Source organism: Henckelia pumila, chromosome 2 (assembly GCF_033568475.1).
Source record: "Henckelia pumila isolate YLH828 chromosome 2, ASM3356847v2, whole genome shotgun sequence".
NCBI classification, from domain to species: Eukaryota; Viridiplantae; Streptophyta; class Magnoliopsida; order Lamiales; family Gesneriaceae; genus Henckelia; species Henckelia pumila.
Window position 1 is genome coordinate 5,476,603 of NC_133121.1, and position 20,752 is coordinate 5,497,354.

The following is a 20,752-nucleotide window of genomic DNA, read 5'->3' on the forward strand; positions in this document are numbered from 1 at the left end:
TAATTAAAAAATTTGATTTTATTTTTTAAAAAATTTTAATTATTGGGTTTGATTTCTTGCTTTCATAAAAAATTGATTTACCGAATTAACATAATTATAAATAATCAATTATATTTTGATTTTTTATACAGTATTTGTTAATGTTTATACATTTAATATTTTTTTTAAATTTTTATGATCTCAAGCATAATGTGTTTTACTATCATAAAAATAACATATTCAATTATTAATTTTATAATTTTTATTTTTAAAATATTTTAAAAAAACTAAATTGTTTAATGTGGTTACCGACCGAACGAACCATATTTAATTCGGTTTAATTATATCGATTTTAGAAGAAATTCGGTTAAGAGAAACACAAAATATGAAAAATAAATATACATATATATATATATATGACAAAATATAAAGAAATAATATTTTGATATAGAATAAATTTGAAATAAAATCCAAAAAATAAGGAAAAAAAAAGACGAGTTAAAATATATTAAGAAAAGAAAAAAAACTGAAAAAAAAAAAAAAATTGGGATGTGGGGGTAAATGATAGCGTTTACCCCCACAACATCCCCTATTGTGGGGATGCCACAGTAGGATATTCAAATCCAATGTTTTCTTTAATCGACGAAAATTTTGGAACAACCCAACTTTATATCTTTCATTTAATCAAAATAGTATTTTAAAAAAATGTCATTTTTTAAATTTTTTATATTGAATAAAGATAAAATATGGTATAAGCAGTCATAATCATCCCCTATGCATTGATGACGTCATCTAGGGAAAAAAATTATAATTTAATGCAATTCCTAAGGCTTAACTTTATTTAACGTCCATAAATTACCCAAAGTTAATAGCTAGAGCCAAAATCTTTTGTTCTAAGTGATAAGAGTGAGACCTCAAGAGTATTTTGGGTTTGAAACTAGTTAAACAAAAATCATTTACTTTTTGTTGTATTTAAAAAAAAAAAAAATCAAGAAATCAATCAAGGTTAAGGAGACGTTGGTCGACAATTTATATCGGACTATGTTTTTGAATGGAAGACTACGAAAATGATCATGGAGATGTTAATTCCAATTTTGATCCAAACGAATTTTAAATCAAATTCACTCATATCGTTCTATCTGAAATTATTTTAAATTGTGTTTGAATGTAAGAATTTAATTTAGATGAAGAGATTTGATAAAATGAATATGATATAACATTCATCTTGATTGTATTTAAAATCATTCACCATTACTAATCACCTATAAATTAACATAAGAGTTTATGGATCAATTAATCCGAGCACGCACTTTTAAGCATTTTGAAAACACGAATTTATAAAAATTACAAAAAAAAAAAATATTGGAAAATTATTTTGAGATGAAATTGGCCACTCATCCTCATATCTAATACAATATATACACCTGAAATATTATGTCTCATGATATATATTTATATATCTATTATCTATTATCTATTATCTATTATTAAGTAAGAGGAATAACTCAAATTAGGTATGTTTCCTTCCGGTTCCCAATAACACAAAGACTCCGTTTGGTTTCAAAAGCTAGGCAAAAAAAGTATTTTTTAAGTGTTTTTCATTTAATAAAATGTTTGGTTGACCAAATAAGCACTTTTTAAAGTCATTAAAGTTTTTTCAAAAGCAAAAAATTATAACTTAAAAAAGTATTTTTTTAAAAAAATGTCTACCAAATCCAAACTGGCCAAAACAAATGCGTTTTATTTTGGCTCCGTGAAAGGATAGATTAGTTGATGTGTCGGTCGTTATCTCCTTCCCACCTACTTTGCTTTCCTTTAGGTTTGTTTTGCCTGTTTATTTATTTTGCTTCCTCTCCACATCGATTATTCTTCCTATCTCTCCAACTTCTTACGTTTTTGGATTTCTATCCCCCGATCACTTCTGTTCTCACTCCGAAATTGCATAAAGGTATCGATTTTGTCTGTGTTTTTTTCCTTTCTTTGGTTTAAACACTACAGGAAGGTAACGATTTTTTTTTATTTATTTTTCTCTTTGTTTTGCTTACATATATTTCAAAATATTTTCAGATCTGTTTTGTGTTTGGTCTACTCGCTGGTTTGAAGATCTTCGAGCGTTTTCGCTACAGGTTTGGGCTACTCGTCTTCTTTTTAGGACTCTTTTCTTTCTTGTTTTCATATTTGATCTGCTTCTTGTGTTTGTAGATCTAAGTTTTTGCTTACTTAATTAAAAAAACAAAGGCGGTTATTTGGCTTTGCTACTATGCGAAACGGAAGACGGGTTTTCATCTCGTCTTTCTTTTTCTTTTTTGTTTTGAATGTTGTTTAGTTTTAAGATCTTTTTTCTCCATTGCTCTTGGAAAAAAGGTGTCTACGGTTGATGTTCTGCAATTTCGACCAACCTTCAGGGTGTTATATATTCAAGGGTTGGAAAACACTCACTGTAAATTTCCGTCTTCCTTGTTTTGCGCAAAACTGATCTAATGGGTATAGCTAGCCTTTTACCATTTCAAATGAGCTTTTGTTATACTTTTTTGTTTTCCCTAGGTTTCTCCCCATGTGATATTTTCTTATACTTGCTTCTTTTTCCTCGGTTTCTCCCTATGTGCTTTACCTAAATATGTATTTTTTTTAAATCTAACCTAACAGTAATGGGAACTGATTTAACTGAATAAAATTAATATTTATTACTTTTGTTTTAGTTTCTTATTTCTCACTTCGCTGAGGTTTATTTTCAATCTGCTTCTTTTGACACAACCAAACCTCATTTTGAACTTATTTTGAATCTGCAAAGTTATTTAGAATCTACTGCTTTTAGTATAGTTAAATGTCGAAAAAAATTTAAAATAATATGATTTTTTTTATTGTCGATGTATATCGAATTAAATAAAATGAACTCATAATTTCAATACTTTGGCGAAAAAAACTGTTGATTTTAAAGTTTAGCTCAACCCAACCCAATGTCATCTAAACATATAATTTAACCAATGAATTCAGCTTAACCATTATAAAATTTAACCTAAGATTATCCCATTCGAATGTTATCAAATGATGAATTACTAATGACACTGTTGATATGCAACTCATTGAAGCTAATACTTCTCTTACTGAGGGAAGTTACTTAATAAATGGTATTAATAGTTCAATATATTTGATTAACTAATACTGAATTTCAAAATGAAGGAAACACCTTCTGGTAAAACCAAGTAATATATTTAGAACTAAGATAATAACTGACAAGTAACAAAACAAAATGAAATAAGATGATGGATGTAGCATACATAAAAACAGTTTACTACACAAGTACAATCTAAGCTACATATATTCACAACAGTACCATGTTTAAAATGCATCAAAATATTTTACCAGCTATACTCAGTAGGTATAGGAATAAATCCTAAACAATTTCCTTTTTTTGAAATTATAAACATATCAGCTAACCGGGTAAAAAGTTTCTATGTTTTCTGTGGGAAAATCTTGATCTTTTCTACTTCTCATGGTGTAAGGACAGAACATCTGCTCAACTAGAAAACAAGGGCTGAAAAACAAAACATAGTCCTTCTAACATTCAAATGTGATACAAAATGTATTTCCAACTGTAAAAACACGACAGGATACATCAACAGATCAACAGGAACACCAATTAGTTTGCAAAATACATTGTAATACTCAGTTTCTACATATATTTTACAACTAAACACTTCTTATACTTCAAAACAACTATTTCTACTATTTATTAATTGTACATATTAAGCAGAATGCATATTATTCGCATTGACTTATGTTTCTATAGCGCCTGCATAATCTAACAGAAGCGAAAGCTTCACTTCCATATTAAGCACCCTTCGTAACAGAAAGGCCCATGCTTGGTTTGACAAAAATCTTCTGATCATTTCTTCTATTTCTTTCTGGAGTAAATAGTTGTATTGACATTGTGTACAATCAATACAAGTACATTAAGCTTCGTAATTCATTGTCTTCGATGTATAAACCAAATTTGTGCTTTCTAAGAAAGAAAGAAAATTCACGAATGTGTTATTTCTTAAAGTAACTAACTGTGGAAATATGTATAAGATAAATTGTACTTAAAAACAATTTTCTGGTTGATGAGTTATTATATTTCTGACAAATGCCGTGATATGATTTGAGGATTTAATGGTGGATAAATGACTCAGCAGCAACTATTGACAATTGTTACCTTACAAATATTAAATAATTAGTTCAAAATCTGAGTCATCGTATTACTATGCTATCTCCTGCCACTTGTAGCGATCTAAAAAATGGACAAACAATATTCCATGATATATAATTACATAGAGTAACATTGTTTTATAGGAAAAACAAAACCTCATCTGTAACTCAGAATCAATTTCTGAAGTTATCCATATAGTTTTTGTGCTATAGTTATCTTGTTTGGATATGTGTAAGAACACAATTTCAATATAAAAAAATCAGCCACTGAATACAGTACCCGAAAATCATGAAACTGATGTCATCTTTTTGGGAATAACCTTCGAAAAATATTTATAATGAAACCTTCTCTCAACTAAGATTCACAAAAGATTTATTGTTCAATACTTTGAAAATTAACGACAACATTTACAGTTTTCAAATGTTATTGGAGTTATAATTATTAAACTTATAATCAACGCTTAGCTTTCGTATAGATTAAAAAAAATTGTGCTATCTGTGAAGATTGATACTGATATTTAGTTTACCACAACACAAATATACAACAAATATATATAAAAATTATATTTTTATATGACAATCAATATCTGTAATAATTTGTAACTAACTAAGTATTTAATAATTGTTTCAAACTTCATTACTGCATGGTAAAAATGAAGCTTCACTGAATAAGCATCGTGTTAAATTTTTTTAACATGTACTTGCTAATACATTTGTGAGTAAATAGATATGACAAGGTATTTTCTAATTTTGCATTACTATTACTACTTACAAACTTACTATTATTCTTCTGTATATATATCATATGTCCTTTATTCCCCCGATCACATATTCGCTCACTACAATTAAATCATAGTTAAACAACGCAATAAATTAGTTCAAATTTCTTTCCATTGAAGGAGGAATTTTTCAATTTTTTTTTGACTTCCATTGTCCTATTTTCTACAAATATATGTTAAACAACATCATTTAAACTAATATATTTTACTACCATGTTCATTCAGGACCTATGCTCTGCTCATACTCTTAACATAAATATATTCCAAGTACATTAGTGTTGCCTTTTAATACATTGATTCAATAGACTCAATGTTATACTTTTTATATCTTTACATTATTTGGTTTTTTAATATTTATTCGATACTGCTTTACTTCTAACAGGTATTAAATAAAAAATGTTCAACTCATGTATAATATAAAGATGAAATCAACATAATTAGATAAAAAGCTCGTTTGGTTTGAGAAGCTGGAGGATAAAAGTATTTTTTTTCGAAAAAAACAAAAGCACTTTTCTTAAAATAGTTTTGTTTGGTTACAAAAACAATTTTTAAGAACACTTAAAAAAGTTTTTTTAAAAGTTCAAATTTCTAATTTTTTGAGCTTTTGCTTCTAACTATATTTAAAAATTTAAATAAAAACACTTTTCAATATTTATCCAAACATCAAAATGATTTTTGCTTTTTTAAATATAAAAACTTTAAATTTTTGATTTTTTGCTTTTTTAAATATAAAAACTTTAAAAAATCAAACTTATTTAAGCCTTTTTTTTAAGCTTTCAAATTTTATATCCAAATTTATCTCCCAACGAAGCTGTGTTACTTGTATAAAAATGGAATTTAATTAGAAGTTATGCTTGAAGCAAAGGAGTGCTTTGACTATGCACCTGGCCCAATTGTCGGTCCCTTTCATTGGTTCTCAATCTCTGTCTACTGCTACTTTTCAGCTTAGGTAGCGCAAAGATCGCACCTTTTTCAATTCCCCCTTTTCCATTAGAAAATAATGGCAATATTAGACGATAATTTGGGCCCTTATTCCCCCTTTTCACTTCCAAATTCATATGCCGCGGTGGTTATCGGCGGAACATTTGACCGCTTACACGATGGGCACCGCCAATTCCTCAAGGTGCGTGATCCCATGCGCGTTGTTTCAATTATGTTTCAATCATCGGATGATCATCGGAAATCTGGTTTTGCAGGCTGCGGCGGTGGTGGCGAGGGACCGTGTCGTGGTCGGTGTTTGCGATGGTCCTATGTTAGCTAAAAAGAAGGTACTCAAATTAAATAGTTGATAGTCCCTTGTTTTGACAAAGTAGTCAATACATTTGATAATTGTTTCATTTGAGCGTGATCGCCAATAGGTTACAACTTACCAGCCTCGCCAGTCACCCCATTTCTGAGTTTTTTGATTTAATATTTAACTGGTTATAAAATCTTTGTTGCTGTCATTGTGTTAATTAGTAGTCGAATGCTGCTGGGAGTTGCAGTCACAGTTGAGACACCTTAGCATGTGTTGTGGATAGAAGATAATGAATTTCTTACTAACCAATTTTGGGAAAAATCAAGTGTGGTAACAAAAGTCTGATTTGACTAAAGCTCATTTTTGTTGATCTCATTTATAGTTGATGTGTAAGGTAGGTTTTTTTATTTGTATTCATGTGATCTTCTTAGAAAGCTAACTATGATCTGTAGAACGGTCACATGGGGGGTTGGCATGTGCTTTATTTTCCTTGTGATTTATATGTGTATGCTCTTTCTATTCAATAGCAATCGACAAATTTATGATGTATTTAAGCTCTATCTGCAGTATGCTAATCTCATAGAGCCAATTGAACAAAGAATGAAGCATGTTGAGGGTTACATAAAGGTACGCATTACTTATGAAGAAGATGCTTACAGTCAGCATGAAATAAGTTACTTATTCTCGAGTCAACAGAGAACATATTTCCTTCGTGCATTGTGATCATGGCTGCGTGATTGACGGCGTTTGCAATTGGATACTGGGTTTGAGTTGTTTGCATATTTGGTATACTTCATGTTTGTTGAGATACTAACATGTGAAAGCATGTTGTGTTTTACTTTATGAAGGCTCTCTTTTAATAAATGTGGAACAAACGGACTTTGATTGATTACACAGAGACCGTGAAACACTTTACCGTGTATCATTTTTACTGTATGTTAAGATTGCAGAAATTTCAACTTTTGATGAACATAATGACTATTTCTCTCTTTAATTTTTCCCTTTAGTCAGTTAAACCAGGGATAGTTGTGCAAGTAGAACCCATTGTTGATCCCTATGGCCCTTCAATCATCGATGAGAATCTGGAGGCTATAATTGTCAGGTCCATATTTTTTCTCACAACAATTTGAATTACACATTATTCTTTCTGTTTATTAATTGCGGGAAAAAAATATGACGGTTCTATATCTATATTTTTTTAGCTTTACTTTGTGATGATCCGATTATTATGGCTACCTCCCTTCACTTAATGAACTTAGACTTGTCTTGATGGCCTATGATCCTTATAAATCTTGCTCGAGCTAAATGCTTTTGCTTAGATACACTAGACCCTATACTTGCATGGTTAAATTTGTTTTCAAGTGTCATGCAACGAATTACTAAAGCTACTTGGTAACAGCAAGGAAACATTTCTTGGTGGACTATCTGTTAATAAGAAGAGGGCAGAGAGAGGTCTTTCTCAACTAAAGGTTTAATATATCAAAATCACACAAGTTATGTTTCGTTATTAACTTATTGTGTACTTTTAAAACTAAAAATGTTGTGTATCTCCTTCAGATTGAAGTAGTAGATTTAGTCCCTGGAGAATGTGGTGTAGACAAATTGAGTTCTACAACATTAAGAAGACTTGAGGCTTTGAAGCTGCAACATAAAGGTATGCGTTGGAGTTCATTTTTTTTTTTTTCAGTTTTCTTGCTCTGCTTTACCAAAAGTGTTTCGATCCATTTGCAACCGACCATGGGCTTCTGCTTTCAAAACAACTATTTAAGCACTGAGAAGTTGGAATCAATGAGCATGTAGAAAGGTGTTCTCTTTAACTTAGGCATATTTATTAAATACATTGACATACTCTTATCACATATTTGTTCTCCCTAACAATTTTCCCAGCTGCATGTGAGAGCTTATATATATATATAGTGTATGTGTGCTCATAAGCACACATCCGTGTGTTCATATTGATTCATAAATTTGCATGTGTGTATGCATATATTTCTGTGCATTTTTCTTTTAGATTTAGATTTAGATTTACTTGGTGCTACTCATGCAATTTATACATATCATACATACATATATAATCAACAATTTTATAAAATAAGTTAGATAACATATATGCAGCTAATTGTGTTTTTATAAATAAAATGTGCATACAATACATACTCAACTTAGAATGGCAAATTTGATGAACCCTAAGAAGTTGCAAGTCTCACCATTTACTTATTTCAACTTTTAACCAAGTTGTGCAGATACTTGCTTTATTATATATACTCACTTTTTATCACTTACTCTAAAGCAGAAGCCCTGGCAAAAAGGTTTTCATTTCTTAACTTATTCCCTGACATGGGCATCTTTTAAATTTGCAGAGTTGAGCAGCTGATGGATTCTGAGAGAGTGTATATATTTCACATAGACTGAATGTATTTATTTTACATGCTAATTTTCTTGTGTAAACGACTTTGAAACTACTGTAGTATGCTCTCCTACTTACCATCTCCACAATTTCAAGATCAACGTTGTCTAGTTGTATCAGTATGCAACGGCTGGAGTAGGGGTCGTCGTCAACCGGTTTCTTGATTTTTTTTTAAAATATATTATCACAGAATTATTCTCTACAAAAAGAGGGAGAACATGATTGTTTCTGCTTTGTATTTTTAAATGTTTGTTTACGTGGAACATGAAGTCTGAAAAATTTTGTAAAGAAAAGTTCATAATCACTTTTTATTTTAAAAAAAATATATCCAAACAATACCCTCAAAATTTTAACCTCACTCTAAAATAAGATTTCATAACATGCAAAAGTAAAATAAAACTCAGCATTAAAATTCAAATCGACCTACTGTTAATTTCTTGTGTTTATTTTTAGATTTTAATGCATCCAATAATAAAAATTAAGAATCTTGAAGCCAGTCTGCCACAAGAAAGTGGTAAATCACTTTCACACCGAAGGCATAGAAAAAATATTCGTCACTATGTTAATATTATATTATTATATATATAAATATATATCATGAGACATAGTAATGGTATTCATAGGTTATATCGAGTATTCGCTGGCATTCAGAAGGCACAATGCCCCTATTGTTTATTTGTTTATCCATTTCGAAAGCGACGACGTTTGAGGATGAGTGGACAGTTTCATCTCAAAATAATTTTTCAATATTTTTTTTGTAATTTTAATAAATTTGTGTTTTCAAAATGCTTAAAACTTAAAAGTGCGTGCTTGGATTAATTGGTCCATAAACTCTCATGTTAATTTACATAGGTGATTAGTAATTGTGATTGATTTGAAATACAATCAAGATGGACTTATCTCATATTCATTTTATCAAATCTCTTCTTCCAAATTAAATTCTTACATTCAAACGCAACTCATGGATACATTCGAATAGAAAGATCTGAGTGAATTTGATTTAAAATCCATTTGGATCAAAATTGGAATTAACATCTCCATGATAATTCACGTTATAAATTGTCACCAACGTCTCCATAGGCTTGATTGATTTCTTGATTTTTTTTTTTAAATACAACAAAAAGTAGATGAGTCAGATGATTTTTGTTTAATTAGTTTCGAACCCAAAATACTTAAGTCTTGAGATCTCACTCTTATCACCATAACAAAAAATTTTGGCTCTCGAGATCTTCAGCTATTAACTTAGGGTAAATTTACGGATGTTAAATAAAGTTAAGAATACATAAGATGCCTTAGAAATTGCATTAAAGTATAATTTTTTACCTAGATGACGTCATCAATGCATAGGGGATGAATGTGATTGCTTGGGGTTAGTCTATGCTACACCGGAAGTGTTTCTTCTCCTATTTTAACACCATCAGATCACGTGGGACCCATATATTTTTATGGAAATTGACATATGTCTTGATGATCCAATGATTGATATTTGACCACATTATGGAGGGAGAAGTACTTTAGGTGTAGCATAGAATAATCCGACTGCTTATACCATATTTTATCTTAATTCAATATAAAAAAGTTAAAAAAGTGAACATTTTTTTAAATACTATTTTGATTAAATTAAAGATATAAAGTTGGGTTGTTCCAAAATTTTCGCCAATTAAAGATAACATTGATGTTGCTTTGGTTCATCGTGATTATGAAATAATCACACCATTGACAATGTCCAAACTCACAATCGACACAAAATCTCACGGTCTAAAATTTAAAACTCAAACTTTTGTCCATTTTTTTTTAAAAAAAAAACTCTAAAGGTGATTATTTTAATCAGATATTAATTTTTTTTTGAATTAATCAGAAACATGATTTTTTAATAATTCGGACAAAAAATAGCAAGTTGCAACAAAATTAAAGGTAGTGAATATATAATAAGAAGTGAAAATATCGAAAATAAAAAAAAACAAATTTTACATATAAAATAGAGTTTTCCACATGTCGAGTTGATAGAAAATTATCTCACTAAATTAACTACAATCTCGTAACCTGTAAAAGAAAAATCCTATAAAATGTAATGGATATGAAAATGGGTAAGTGAGAACCTATACCATGCATCTAGCGGTTGATATTTATTAATAAATACGGGGTTCATGATTTTTTAGTGGACCCCACATGTATTGATAAATTATAACTCTTTGATCTATCATGAGATTAGAACTGTCAAACGGGTTAATCCGTGGCAGGGCGGGCCGGCCCACCAAAAACCCACCTTTTGGCGGGTCGATGGCGGGCCAACCCACCATCCTGGCGGGCTGAAAATCCTCAACCCAACCCAACCCAAGGTGGGTTGCGGGTTAGGCGGGCCGGCCCGCGGGTTGGCCACGACAAATAAAAATAAATAAAAAATATTATAATTAATTATAAATGAATATTAATAAAAACACATTAATAAAAATTTTAATTATTGATTTCATGTGTGTAAATTTTATATAAAGTAATTAAAACAAGACAAATTCACAACTTTTATTAAAAAATACATATATTACAATAAAAATAAAAATAAATTAATAATTTTCTAGGCCCGCGGTGGATCAACCCGCGCGGGTCGCGGGCCTTGGCGGGTTGACCCATCTAGGCCCACCTTTTGTTGGGTTGAAAAAATTTCAACCCAACTCATTTAAATTATGTGGCGGGCTGGGCCAACCTGACGTGCCTAACCCAAATTGACGGCTCTACATGAGATCCTACCTATACCATGCATCTGGCGATTAATATTAATCAATAAATGTGGGGTTCATGATTTTTTAGTGGACCCCGCATGTATTGATAAATTATAACCCTTAGATCTATCATAGGGATAATGCCTGCATAGGTAGGTTTAAATGATCCATGAAAATGATTGCAAAGAAATCTTGGCATCAACGCATGCAAACTTAAAGAAATTAAAATCATTAAATTCAAATCTAATGTCACACATGACATAACTAATCATATGAGCTTAAAAAAAGGAATAGCAAAAAAGAGAAGTTGTGATCATACAAGATTCTCTCTTCCTATTAAGATATTTATTTTAAAAAAAATTACTTGAAAATGAGAAAATTTGTACACAATTTCAAAATTATTTGAAAAGCATTATAAAAATTATGTATTTTCACTCCGAACCAATTGGATTTTGATTTGGGCTATACAAATTATTTTCAAGTAATCATTTAGATGAACTCAAGATTACTAAAATCTACCCTTAAAATCCATATTTTATTTTTGTATATTAATATATTTAATTAGATGGCAACTACCACCCACTCTTTTGAAAAAAAAGCAATTAATAACCAGAAAAAACGTAAGATTATTCCATAAAAAGTCATCATTTCATTTATCAATAAGTATTTTCAAAAATACAAACATATTTTGTCTATGTACTATTTTTGTTATTTTAAAATGATAATATCATCAACATGTCATTACAATTAGTAGTTAATATAAATTAATCTTTCTCTACATAATCAGTAATCACATAGAAGTCGAATTATGGATTTTTGAGGCGAAAAATAACTTTTAAATATAAAATTATATTAAGATAAGAAATAAAGTTTTAGTTTACCATTTCCCTTTTCTTTAGGCTCTAAAATTCAATTTATTCAAATATTATCTAAAAAAATGTCTTTTAATTCTCTAAAATTTTCATAATAATGTTACAAACTGAGTATTAATTAGAAAAATCTTAAAGTTGGAAAGTGTCCCTAGATCTAGCTTTTACTGCTACTACAACTTTAGCAATATTTTATTAATTTTGCCTTAAAATCTAACTTTTACTGTTAACTTTTGTAATATTTTTTCAATTTCACCATGATATATACTTGCATACAGCTGAACCAAGGCGTGCAGGTGCTGCCGAGGACTCTCTCTACAATACATCACTTTCTTGAAAAGGAGCTGTTGTCTTCTATCCACTACCACATCTTGGTCACCGCTTGCTATTCTCTCCGGCAAGGCGTGGAAGCGGGCGGCGGGCGCTCATTTTTTGCTGGGTGGTGAGAAATGTAGATGAATCTGTGAAGCCAATCTGGGGTTGCATTTGCCCATTTGCCTCTGATCTGTTTATGCCCTTGCCCGATCTTTGGATTTTTCAAGACTCCATCTTTGGTTCTTCGTTTTTTTTCTCGAGGTTAGTGTGAGTTTCTTGGATGTTGTTATCTGGGTTTTTGAGAAAAAAATTGGATCTTTTTGCGTTGCTTGGGCATTCGAAAGCTTGTTTTTTTCCACCTAGGTGCACGGTTCTGATTTGGAATTTTGTGGTGATCTGCTGCCTTTAATTTGATGTCTTTGTGGTAGATGTCGATTATTGTTTAAGATTTGCATTTGTCCTTTTCTGGGATCATGTTTCTCATCGGTTTTCGAGTGGTTAGCATTTGATCTGTTTTTACGTAGTTATAGATATGTGATTTTCTTGGCCATTTATTGCCGAAAGTGGTAGAAATAACTAAATGGGATCTGTTGTTTTGGAATTACAAATCAGCTGCCAAAATGGAAGAAAATAATGGTTGATTCTTTTTTTTTTTCTCTGCCCTATACCCCTATAGAAAGACCATTTTTCGATCACTTTCATTCAATTTGTTCTAAATTAAAGTCCGGTACTATCTACTTAATTGAAGGGTATAGTGCAGTAATTGATTAAGATGCCGCTCAAGAGCATTGTACGGGAGCTAAAGGAGATGAAAGATGGGATTGGCGGCATTTCAAGGAGAGGGATTGAGGCGAAGCATTGGAGCAACCGCACCAGATCATTTATAGCTCCTGATGTAGGTCCCTTTGAGCCAATGCAGGAAGGACAGTGGGCAAATTTACCACCTGAGTTGCTTTTGGACATCATTCGAAGAGTTGAAGAGAGTGAGACATCTTGGCCTGCTAGAGCTGTCGTCGTCTTTTGTGCATCGGTTTGTCGATCTTGGAGGGATATTACGAAGGAAATTGTGAAAACTCCTGAAGAATGTGGGAGGCTCACCTTTCCCATTTCTTTAAAGCAGGTCTTTTTCAACATCTGTTTAGTTTTGTTTGATTTGGTTTTTTATGATGATTATTTTATCGTATTAATTAAGATGTTTTCCCCATTCTTGTTGTATTTTAGCCGGGGCCACGGGATGCACCAATACAATGCTTTATCAAGAGGGATCGTGCGACTTCCACATACCGACTTTATTTTGGTCTGACCCCATGTAAGTCATCTTGTTTGCAATTTTCCTGAATATTCTATAGCCTGACTTTGGAGCTTCATGAATCCAGTCTTTAGATGAATCATAAAATTTTGAAAAGATGCAGTATTACATTGGCATTCTTGCTTGATTTGGAAAAGTACACATTCAATGGACCAATTATGATTGACTTTTGAGGAGTTTTTTAATATTCACCTCTCCTGTCACTTGACACTGACCTCCGTCGCTTGATTTGGAAAGTATACATTTAGTTTTTGCACTTGATTAGCTAGTGTCAAATACACTAAATATAGCGGAGCTTAACACAAAACATCAGATTTTTTACTTTGATATTTATTATTTAGTTATATTTTAAGGCATGCCTTCTTGCGCAATTTTACATGTGTTTCAGTGCTTCAATCCATTTATATGTAAATATAGAGGGCTAATTCTTCTAATTATTGCGTGATTTAATTCCAGCTGAGGATGAGAATGATAAACTACTGTTGACTGCAAAAAAGATCAGAAGGGCAACAAGCACAGATTTTGTTATCTCTTTGGTTGCTAATGATTTTTCTCGAGCCAGCAACACCTATGTTGGAAAACTTAGGTAAGTCTTTTCCTCTCAGTTGTCAAAGATATATGTGTTAGATGTTTGGTGTTAACTGAATGAAAAATGATGAAATCAGGTCTAATTTTCTTGGAACCAAGTTCACCATATATTGTAGCCAACCTCCAAATGATACCTCGGTTCAGCCTAACGCTCGACAAAGCCGAAGATTCCATGCTAAGCAAGTATCTCCAAGATTACCTGCATATAATTATGTTGTGTCCTCCATTTCATACGAACTGAATGTTCTTCGGACTAGAGGTCCTAGGAGAATGAACTGTGTCGTACATTCAGTTCCTGTCGCTGCAATACAAGAAGGTGGCATGGCACCAACACCAACATCATTTTCACAATGTGTCGATGACAAGTCTCCCTTCGTACCAATTTCAAAAGGAAAGGAGCCTGTTGCAGATTTCAGCTCGGCCAGTCTCTCAAATTTACCTGCATCAAAACCCCAACATGTAGAGGCTCTTGTTCTGAAAAACAAGTCGCCTAGATGGCATGAACAGTTGCAATGCTGGTGCCTGAACTTTAAGGGTCGTGTCACTGTTGCGTCTGTCAAAAATTTCCAGCTTGTAGCATCTGTTGAACCTTGGCTTAATGTGCCTGCATCTGAACAAGAAAAGGTCATTTTGCAATTTGGAAAGATTGGGAAAGACATCTTTACCATGGATTATAGGTACCCAATTTCTGCATTTCAGGCCTTTGCAATCTGCTTGAGCAGTTTCGATACCAAACCAGCCTGCGAATAACCTGGCGGACTTTGGTGATCATGGACTCTTTTAGTTCATTTCCAATATGGAAGGTAACTTCCACCCTGCATTGGCATGTTGTAGTCGAGAGCTTAGCTGTATAGAGTTGTTAATCTGTTGGAAGTTCAGAGGATGACACACTTTTAATAATATATTTTCGGATTCCACAACTTCTTTTGAATGTCTCATATATCATGCCGCACTGAATATGTTGTCTTCCTATTCTTTTCATTGAAGGCTGCTCAAATGTTGGGTCATGTGCTTATGGTTGCCTTTGCACTATAGGAATTGAAATTCAAGTTGCTTTATTCTTTTATTTCAGAATCATAGTGTTCAATCATCATTTATTGGGCAATTGCACCTTTGTGTCCAAATGACATGTTAAAGTACCAGAATTGTGAGCCATGACTAGATGTTGATGCCCATAAATGAGACTGAGACTCTGAGAGGAGCTTGTGTTATATATACCTAACTAAAGTCGACTTTTGCGAAAAACTTTTTCCTCTTTGCCATCTGCCATCTGCTAATGATCTGGCTCTTGATGTTTAAGCAACACATGTCTCGGGACGTTATTTTCTCAGTCGTTAGTGTCTTAGCTCATGCGTACCGTAGACATATTGATGGATGTATTGCATGCACATGCATTTGATATCATATCCGTGTGAAGGACATTGTTGGGTGATGTTTGTACAAACTGGGGTATTACGGCATTTCTGGTTACATGAACCATGAATGTTATACTCACGGTCACATATTACATTTGAAATACAAAACTATCTTCATGAAATGATGTTTGCATTAGTATATGTGAGCTATTTTTGTAATTTTAAAAGTAACGTATGATCATATGTGTAATCTTCATCTTACATGTAGTATAACTTGTTTAGGAATATCATATTACAAATTTGTGAACAGCTGAACACGGCCATAGGGGTATTAATCCTTCATTTTCACTTATGGAGACCATTTTTGATATGCCTGTTACCACCCCACCTTTTTCTTTTGCTTTTTTTTATTTTTCCCAGAATTCAATCTAATTAATTATAAATTATCAAAAATAAAAAAGAATATTACAAAAATAGGTGAAATTCCCATAATAATCTTGCATTTTCATGGTCCTCTAACAAGTTAGGGTGTGTGGTCACATGCAACACAAGAAGTACTGGTGATAGTGGTCCAGTTCAGTACTCCAAGTGCAAAGAAAAAGATAATTGATTTAACAAGCAACAAATAAAATTGGCCCACTTTACAATAACTACTCCACGCACCCTTTTCTTGTCACTCACTTCTCCAATTTTTTCTTTGTGCCCACTTGCAAGCTTTGCTACCCTTTTTCTCAAACTTCAATCTTCTCTGTTAACTCATATATCCAAAGGTACAAAAAAAATATATAAATCAATGATATAATTTATTTTTCAATGAATGGATACATATAACAAGTTATGGACTATGGATGTGGTGATACAGATGAATTACATTTATGTGCACATTGATATTTTGGACAATACAAACATATTAGGAGAGGAGGTTGTCTGTGACAAAAGAATGTCTGTGCTGCAGCTAACTAATCTCCAATCCAATCCAAGTGAGAAGATCAAACCGGATCGGGCTCGCGGGTTCGATAAAATAACGGTAACTCGTTTCGACCCAAATCGGTATGGGAAGCAGAGATATCTAAGCTGGTAAAAGAAGTAGCCAAGAAACATGTTTTAGCTAATGAAAGCCGGCATTGAACATGCTTTGCCAATCAAAATCCCAGCCAGGCAGCTGCTGTATTTGCTGCAAATGAAATAATGTCTTTCTTGAATAAGTTTAAACCAAAAACTGAAATGTTTTTTTTTTTTTTTGAAAAAATTAATGATAATAAGCGAGTCATAGTTCAAGAAATTACAGGGATGCAAGAAGAATCGAGAAAAGGATCAGGGAGCATCTGAGATTGATCCAATGCCATATCTGTGCCACGGCCACAACTTGTTGCTCCCTCCTGCTGCAGATGATCATAATCAAAGCACGTCGAGTTGGCGAATAAATTGTCGATTCCGGAGTCGAACCTTGGATTTGAAGCAGCCAGTTTCATGGAAAGAAACTGCAAGAGAAATTAACACTGAATTGATCCAAGAAAATGACCCAAAGAGAAAATCGAAACATCTGTTGGTAGTTAATATATACCTCAACTTGCTTTTGTAGAGACTGGACATAGTTGATGATTTCATCAAGCATGCCAGCTTTGCCAGTAACTTTGTTGCATCCAGGGACTAATTCTTGCAGGCACTTCATTTTCTTGCTGATTTTTTCCCTTCTTGCCTGTAAAATATCAGTACATGTTCAATCAAAAGCATGATCTTTCCACCAAAAAGTTGCTAAATCTCGAAATCCCAACTCGAATTTTCTATCAATCTTTCAAGAACTGATGCATACTCTTTCTGCTAAGCTGTGGCTATCGGTAGCCTGGCCGCGTCGCGCCCGAACATGAATGTAATCAGGTTTCTGAACCTCGGAATTAGTCTTTGAACTTGCCTTAGAACAAGTGTTTGCTGAAGTTTCTTTATCAGCTTTCGCAGTGATCTCCGATTTCACGTCCCCCGATTCCTCATCATCAAACTGCAACGAACACAACAAAAAGTCAGCATTTTTTGAAAGATTCCTACATGCAAAAAATCAACAGAAAATACAATACAATACAATACAATACAATACAATACCTCGGCAGCTTTTCTCTTCTTGATTGAACATGAAGCGAATGCGGCATGGCCGGCGGTTGCGTCGAACGATTCGTTGTCGGGCTTCACTTTCTGCCAGCATTGGGAGACCATTTCTTGGCGATCAACTACGCAATGTATGTTGTTCATCTGATCGTTTTCTTGATGCAACCAAGAATTGTTCGGCTGGTGACAAAGGCGTCGGAGCGTCCTGTTTCGGTTTTCGAGCACGCTCATGACGTCCATGAAATCAACTTTGTGGGATATTTCTTGGGAGATGGTGTTGCTGTGGAGATGGAGATTGTTGAGTTTTTGGCTAAGTGTTAATTAGTAGTAAGCTTGATGGAGACTGGTTGGTTGTGTGTGGGACGCTGGAATCTGAGGCTAAAATGAGGGGTCAAAGGGATTTATAAGTGCTCAAATTCAACCTCTCACGTAAATTCCGATATCTTAAAAATTTTAAAAAAAGTTGTTTATTTTAATTATCGCCGAAAATTGAAACTTTAATGGCTCTTATAAGTTTCTGAGAAAGGTATAATTGGTATGGGAAAATTGTTTGTTTGTTTGTTTTTTTTTTGGTTTTTTTTTTTCTTTCGATATGTCAACTTGTCTCTTTTCTAATTTGCAATGTTATCAAATTTCAGTTTTAATCTCTAATATATCTTTGTTTGTTTTTTCTTGCAATTGTAGTTTTTTTTTTCATTTGACGCTGATATGAAACCAATGCAGTGCTGATTGACGTTGATGTGCATACTGTATACTATCACGTCAACATGCACTTCCAATGAAAATGGAGTAAAATTGCCAAATAAAAAACATTACATGATTAAAATTGAAATTTGATAACATAGATAAACAAAATCGCGGCATGACCAGATTTCGCAAACAAAAATCCAACTTTCGCAATTGTAATTTGTTCAATTTTTTTTTCGTGAAATGCCAAAAATGGTGAGAACAAGGGTACACAATTTCTTGGATTAAATATAACATGTATTGTAAGTGCTTTTTTTGGGGTGATATATCATATATATTGAATTTCTCATCAACGCGGTTTCAAATTCAAAACCTAAGTTTTGTTTTGGACGTAACAAATGTAGTTTTATATCATACTTAACGTTACATTATGTGCAAACATTGTACATCCTATATTCCACAAATAAAACTCATTCTTAGACTAAATTGACTAAATATTTGAACACACATAAAATATGTGTGTGTGGATAAAATGTATCGATAATTATATGAGAATAGAAGATAAATGTGAGGGTATTATGGGGATATATGAGTTGAAACTGTAGAATGGTAGCCCAATTGCCAATTCCCATTGTACCAAATTGGCAATGGTGCAACCTCCTATTGAGATTTATTAGTTGTTAAAAATAATATAAAAAATCATGATCAAATTACCGTGATGTGAGTTTCAATTTGCAGTTTTAATCATTTTTACTGGAGTATTGTTACTATGCTGAAATGTCACTTAATCAATTTTACTGGAGTATTGTTACTATGCTAGAAATTAATAACGAGACATTGAAAATTGATTAAGTGACATATAAATTATTGACGTGGTGTCAGATATTGCAGATATATTTAATATCATATTAGCACCAACCAAAATTGAAAATAAATACCAACTTATAAGACTACAACAATAGTTGAAAACTCACAAGACAACATATAAGCTGTTATAAGACCAAAAATTATATCTTTCCTAATAAAAACCTACCAAAAAGGTCATGCAATAAAACTATCATAACCTATACATGGGAACAAACATTGATTACATACTTATATATATATTTATTTATTTATAGTAAATATTTATATATGTTTTTGTTTTTGGAATGAATATTTATATTTTCTTTTGATTTTCTACGGGATCGATCAGTCAAGATTTTTTATATCTATCCAGACCCAATGATAAATAGAATCACTTGTTATGGACTTTTAAGGACTGGGATCTAGTTTATGTTATTGAGAGATTAAAATAGTTATAAAAACGAAAAATTGCTTTTTTAGTCATGCATGCTTGTCACTTTGCGATTTTGGTCTTTTATATTTTCAGATTTCAGTTTTAGTCCGCTATCTTTATTTTTTTTTGACAATTTTAGTCTTTTTTCTGATGTGGCGCTGATGTGTCACTAATACAGTGCTGATGTGGAGTTAACGTGTATAGTGTCACGTAATCATTTTCGAATAAAAATGAATGAAATTGCCAAAAATCAAAACATGCAGGATTAAAACTGAAATATGAAAACATACAAGACCGAAATCGCAAAGTGACATACATAAAAGACCAAAATTGCAGTTTTTTCATTTAAAAATAATGTTATTCACACTCAGACTTGTACGTGTTATATTGTACACTACTTTTTATGAATAAAATCATTCTTACTTCTCCATAAAATGGAGTGTAAGTAGTGAAAAATGGAGTATAAGAACTTACTCCGATCAAAATAATTTAGATTTAAAAATAATAAATATAATCACATCAACAATTTTTTAAGTCATTATTTGACGAATTCTCTATGTTTGTACATGACGTGAGGGTTTGCAGTTACTATGATCTATGGCGTGTTCTGAATAAACTCATGGACTAAAGCAGTAAACTACAAATCGTGTTAGTCAAGTACTAAATTACACCTGAATAAATATTGTGTGACAGACTCGTTCAAAAAAATATTAATTAAGAAAAATCGAGCACATGATCATTGATTAAACAATTACTTATATATATATATATATATGTTTTTTTAAATACAAGTACATCAGATATCAAATTACATCAAATTATAATACTAAAAAATTAAAATTGCCCGCACACAAATAACGAGACTTAAGTATGGACTCGAAACTTGTTTATCTCGAGCAAAGAAATTAAAGTAACTAAATCAACCTAAATAAATTATAAAACT

The 20,752-nt window shown here is 32.1% G+C and overlaps 3 protein-coding genes across 5 annotated transcripts; 2 read left to right on the forward strand and 1 right to left on the reverse strand.

The window, feature by feature from the left end:
• The first annotated feature begins 1,768 nt into the window (after nt 1-1,768).
• Nucleotides 1,769-8,754, forward strand: LOC140878944 (phosphopantetheine adenylyltransferase-like). Its single transcript, XM_073282569.1, has 9 exons — nt 1,769-1,927; nt 2,047-2,105; nt 5,891-6,069; nt 6,143-6,214; nt 6,751-6,810; nt 7,191-7,285; nt 7,583-7,652; nt 7,741-7,837; nt 8,544-8,754. Exons 3-9 carry the CDS (start codon nt 5,947-5,949, stop codon nt 8,555-8,557), a joined length of 531 nt encoding a protein of 176 aa, XP_073138670.1. The 5' UTR covers nt 1,769-1,927; nt 2,047-2,105; nt 5,891-5,946; the 3' UTR covers nt 8,558-8,754.
• A 3,727-nt stretch (nt 8,755-12,481) lies between these two features.
• LOC140880523 (tubby-like F-box protein 5) lies at nt 12,482-15,398 on the forward strand. Of its 3 annotated transcripts, none has more exons than XM_073285051.1 (5): nt 12,482-12,752; nt 13,247-13,611; nt 13,713-13,800; nt 14,257-14,386; nt 14,466-15,398. In XM_073285051.1, exons 2-5 carry the CDS (start codon nt 13,264-13,266, stop codon nt 15,136-15,138), a joined length of 1,239 nt encoding a protein of 412 aa, XP_073141152.1. In that variant the 5' UTR covers nt 12,482-12,752; nt 13,247-13,263; the 3' UTR covers nt 15,139-15,398. The 3 variants fall into 3 exon arrangements, with proteins under 3 accessions (XP_073141152.1, XP_073141151.1, XP_073141150.1); XM_073285050.1 differs by having other exon boundaries at nt 13,252-13,611; XM_073285049.1 differs by having other exon boundaries at nt 13,240-13,611; nt 14,466-15,397.
• Nucleotides 15,399-16,479: 1,081 nt separating this feature from the next.
• LOC140885013 (transcription factor HBI1-like) lies at nt 16,480-18,195 on the reverse strand. Its single transcript, XM_073291928.1, has 5 exons — nt 17,841-18,195; nt 17,557-17,739; nt 17,308-17,442; nt 17,030-17,224; nt 16,480-16,917 (listed from the first exon to the last, which is right to left on the reverse strand). Exons 1-5 carry the CDS (start codon nt 18,081-18,083, stop codon nt 16,852-16,854), a joined length of 822 nt encoding a protein of 273 aa, XP_073148029.1. The 5' UTR covers nt 18,084-18,195; the 3' UTR covers nt 16,480-16,851.
• Nucleotides 18,196-20,752: the final 2,557 nt, after the last annotated feature.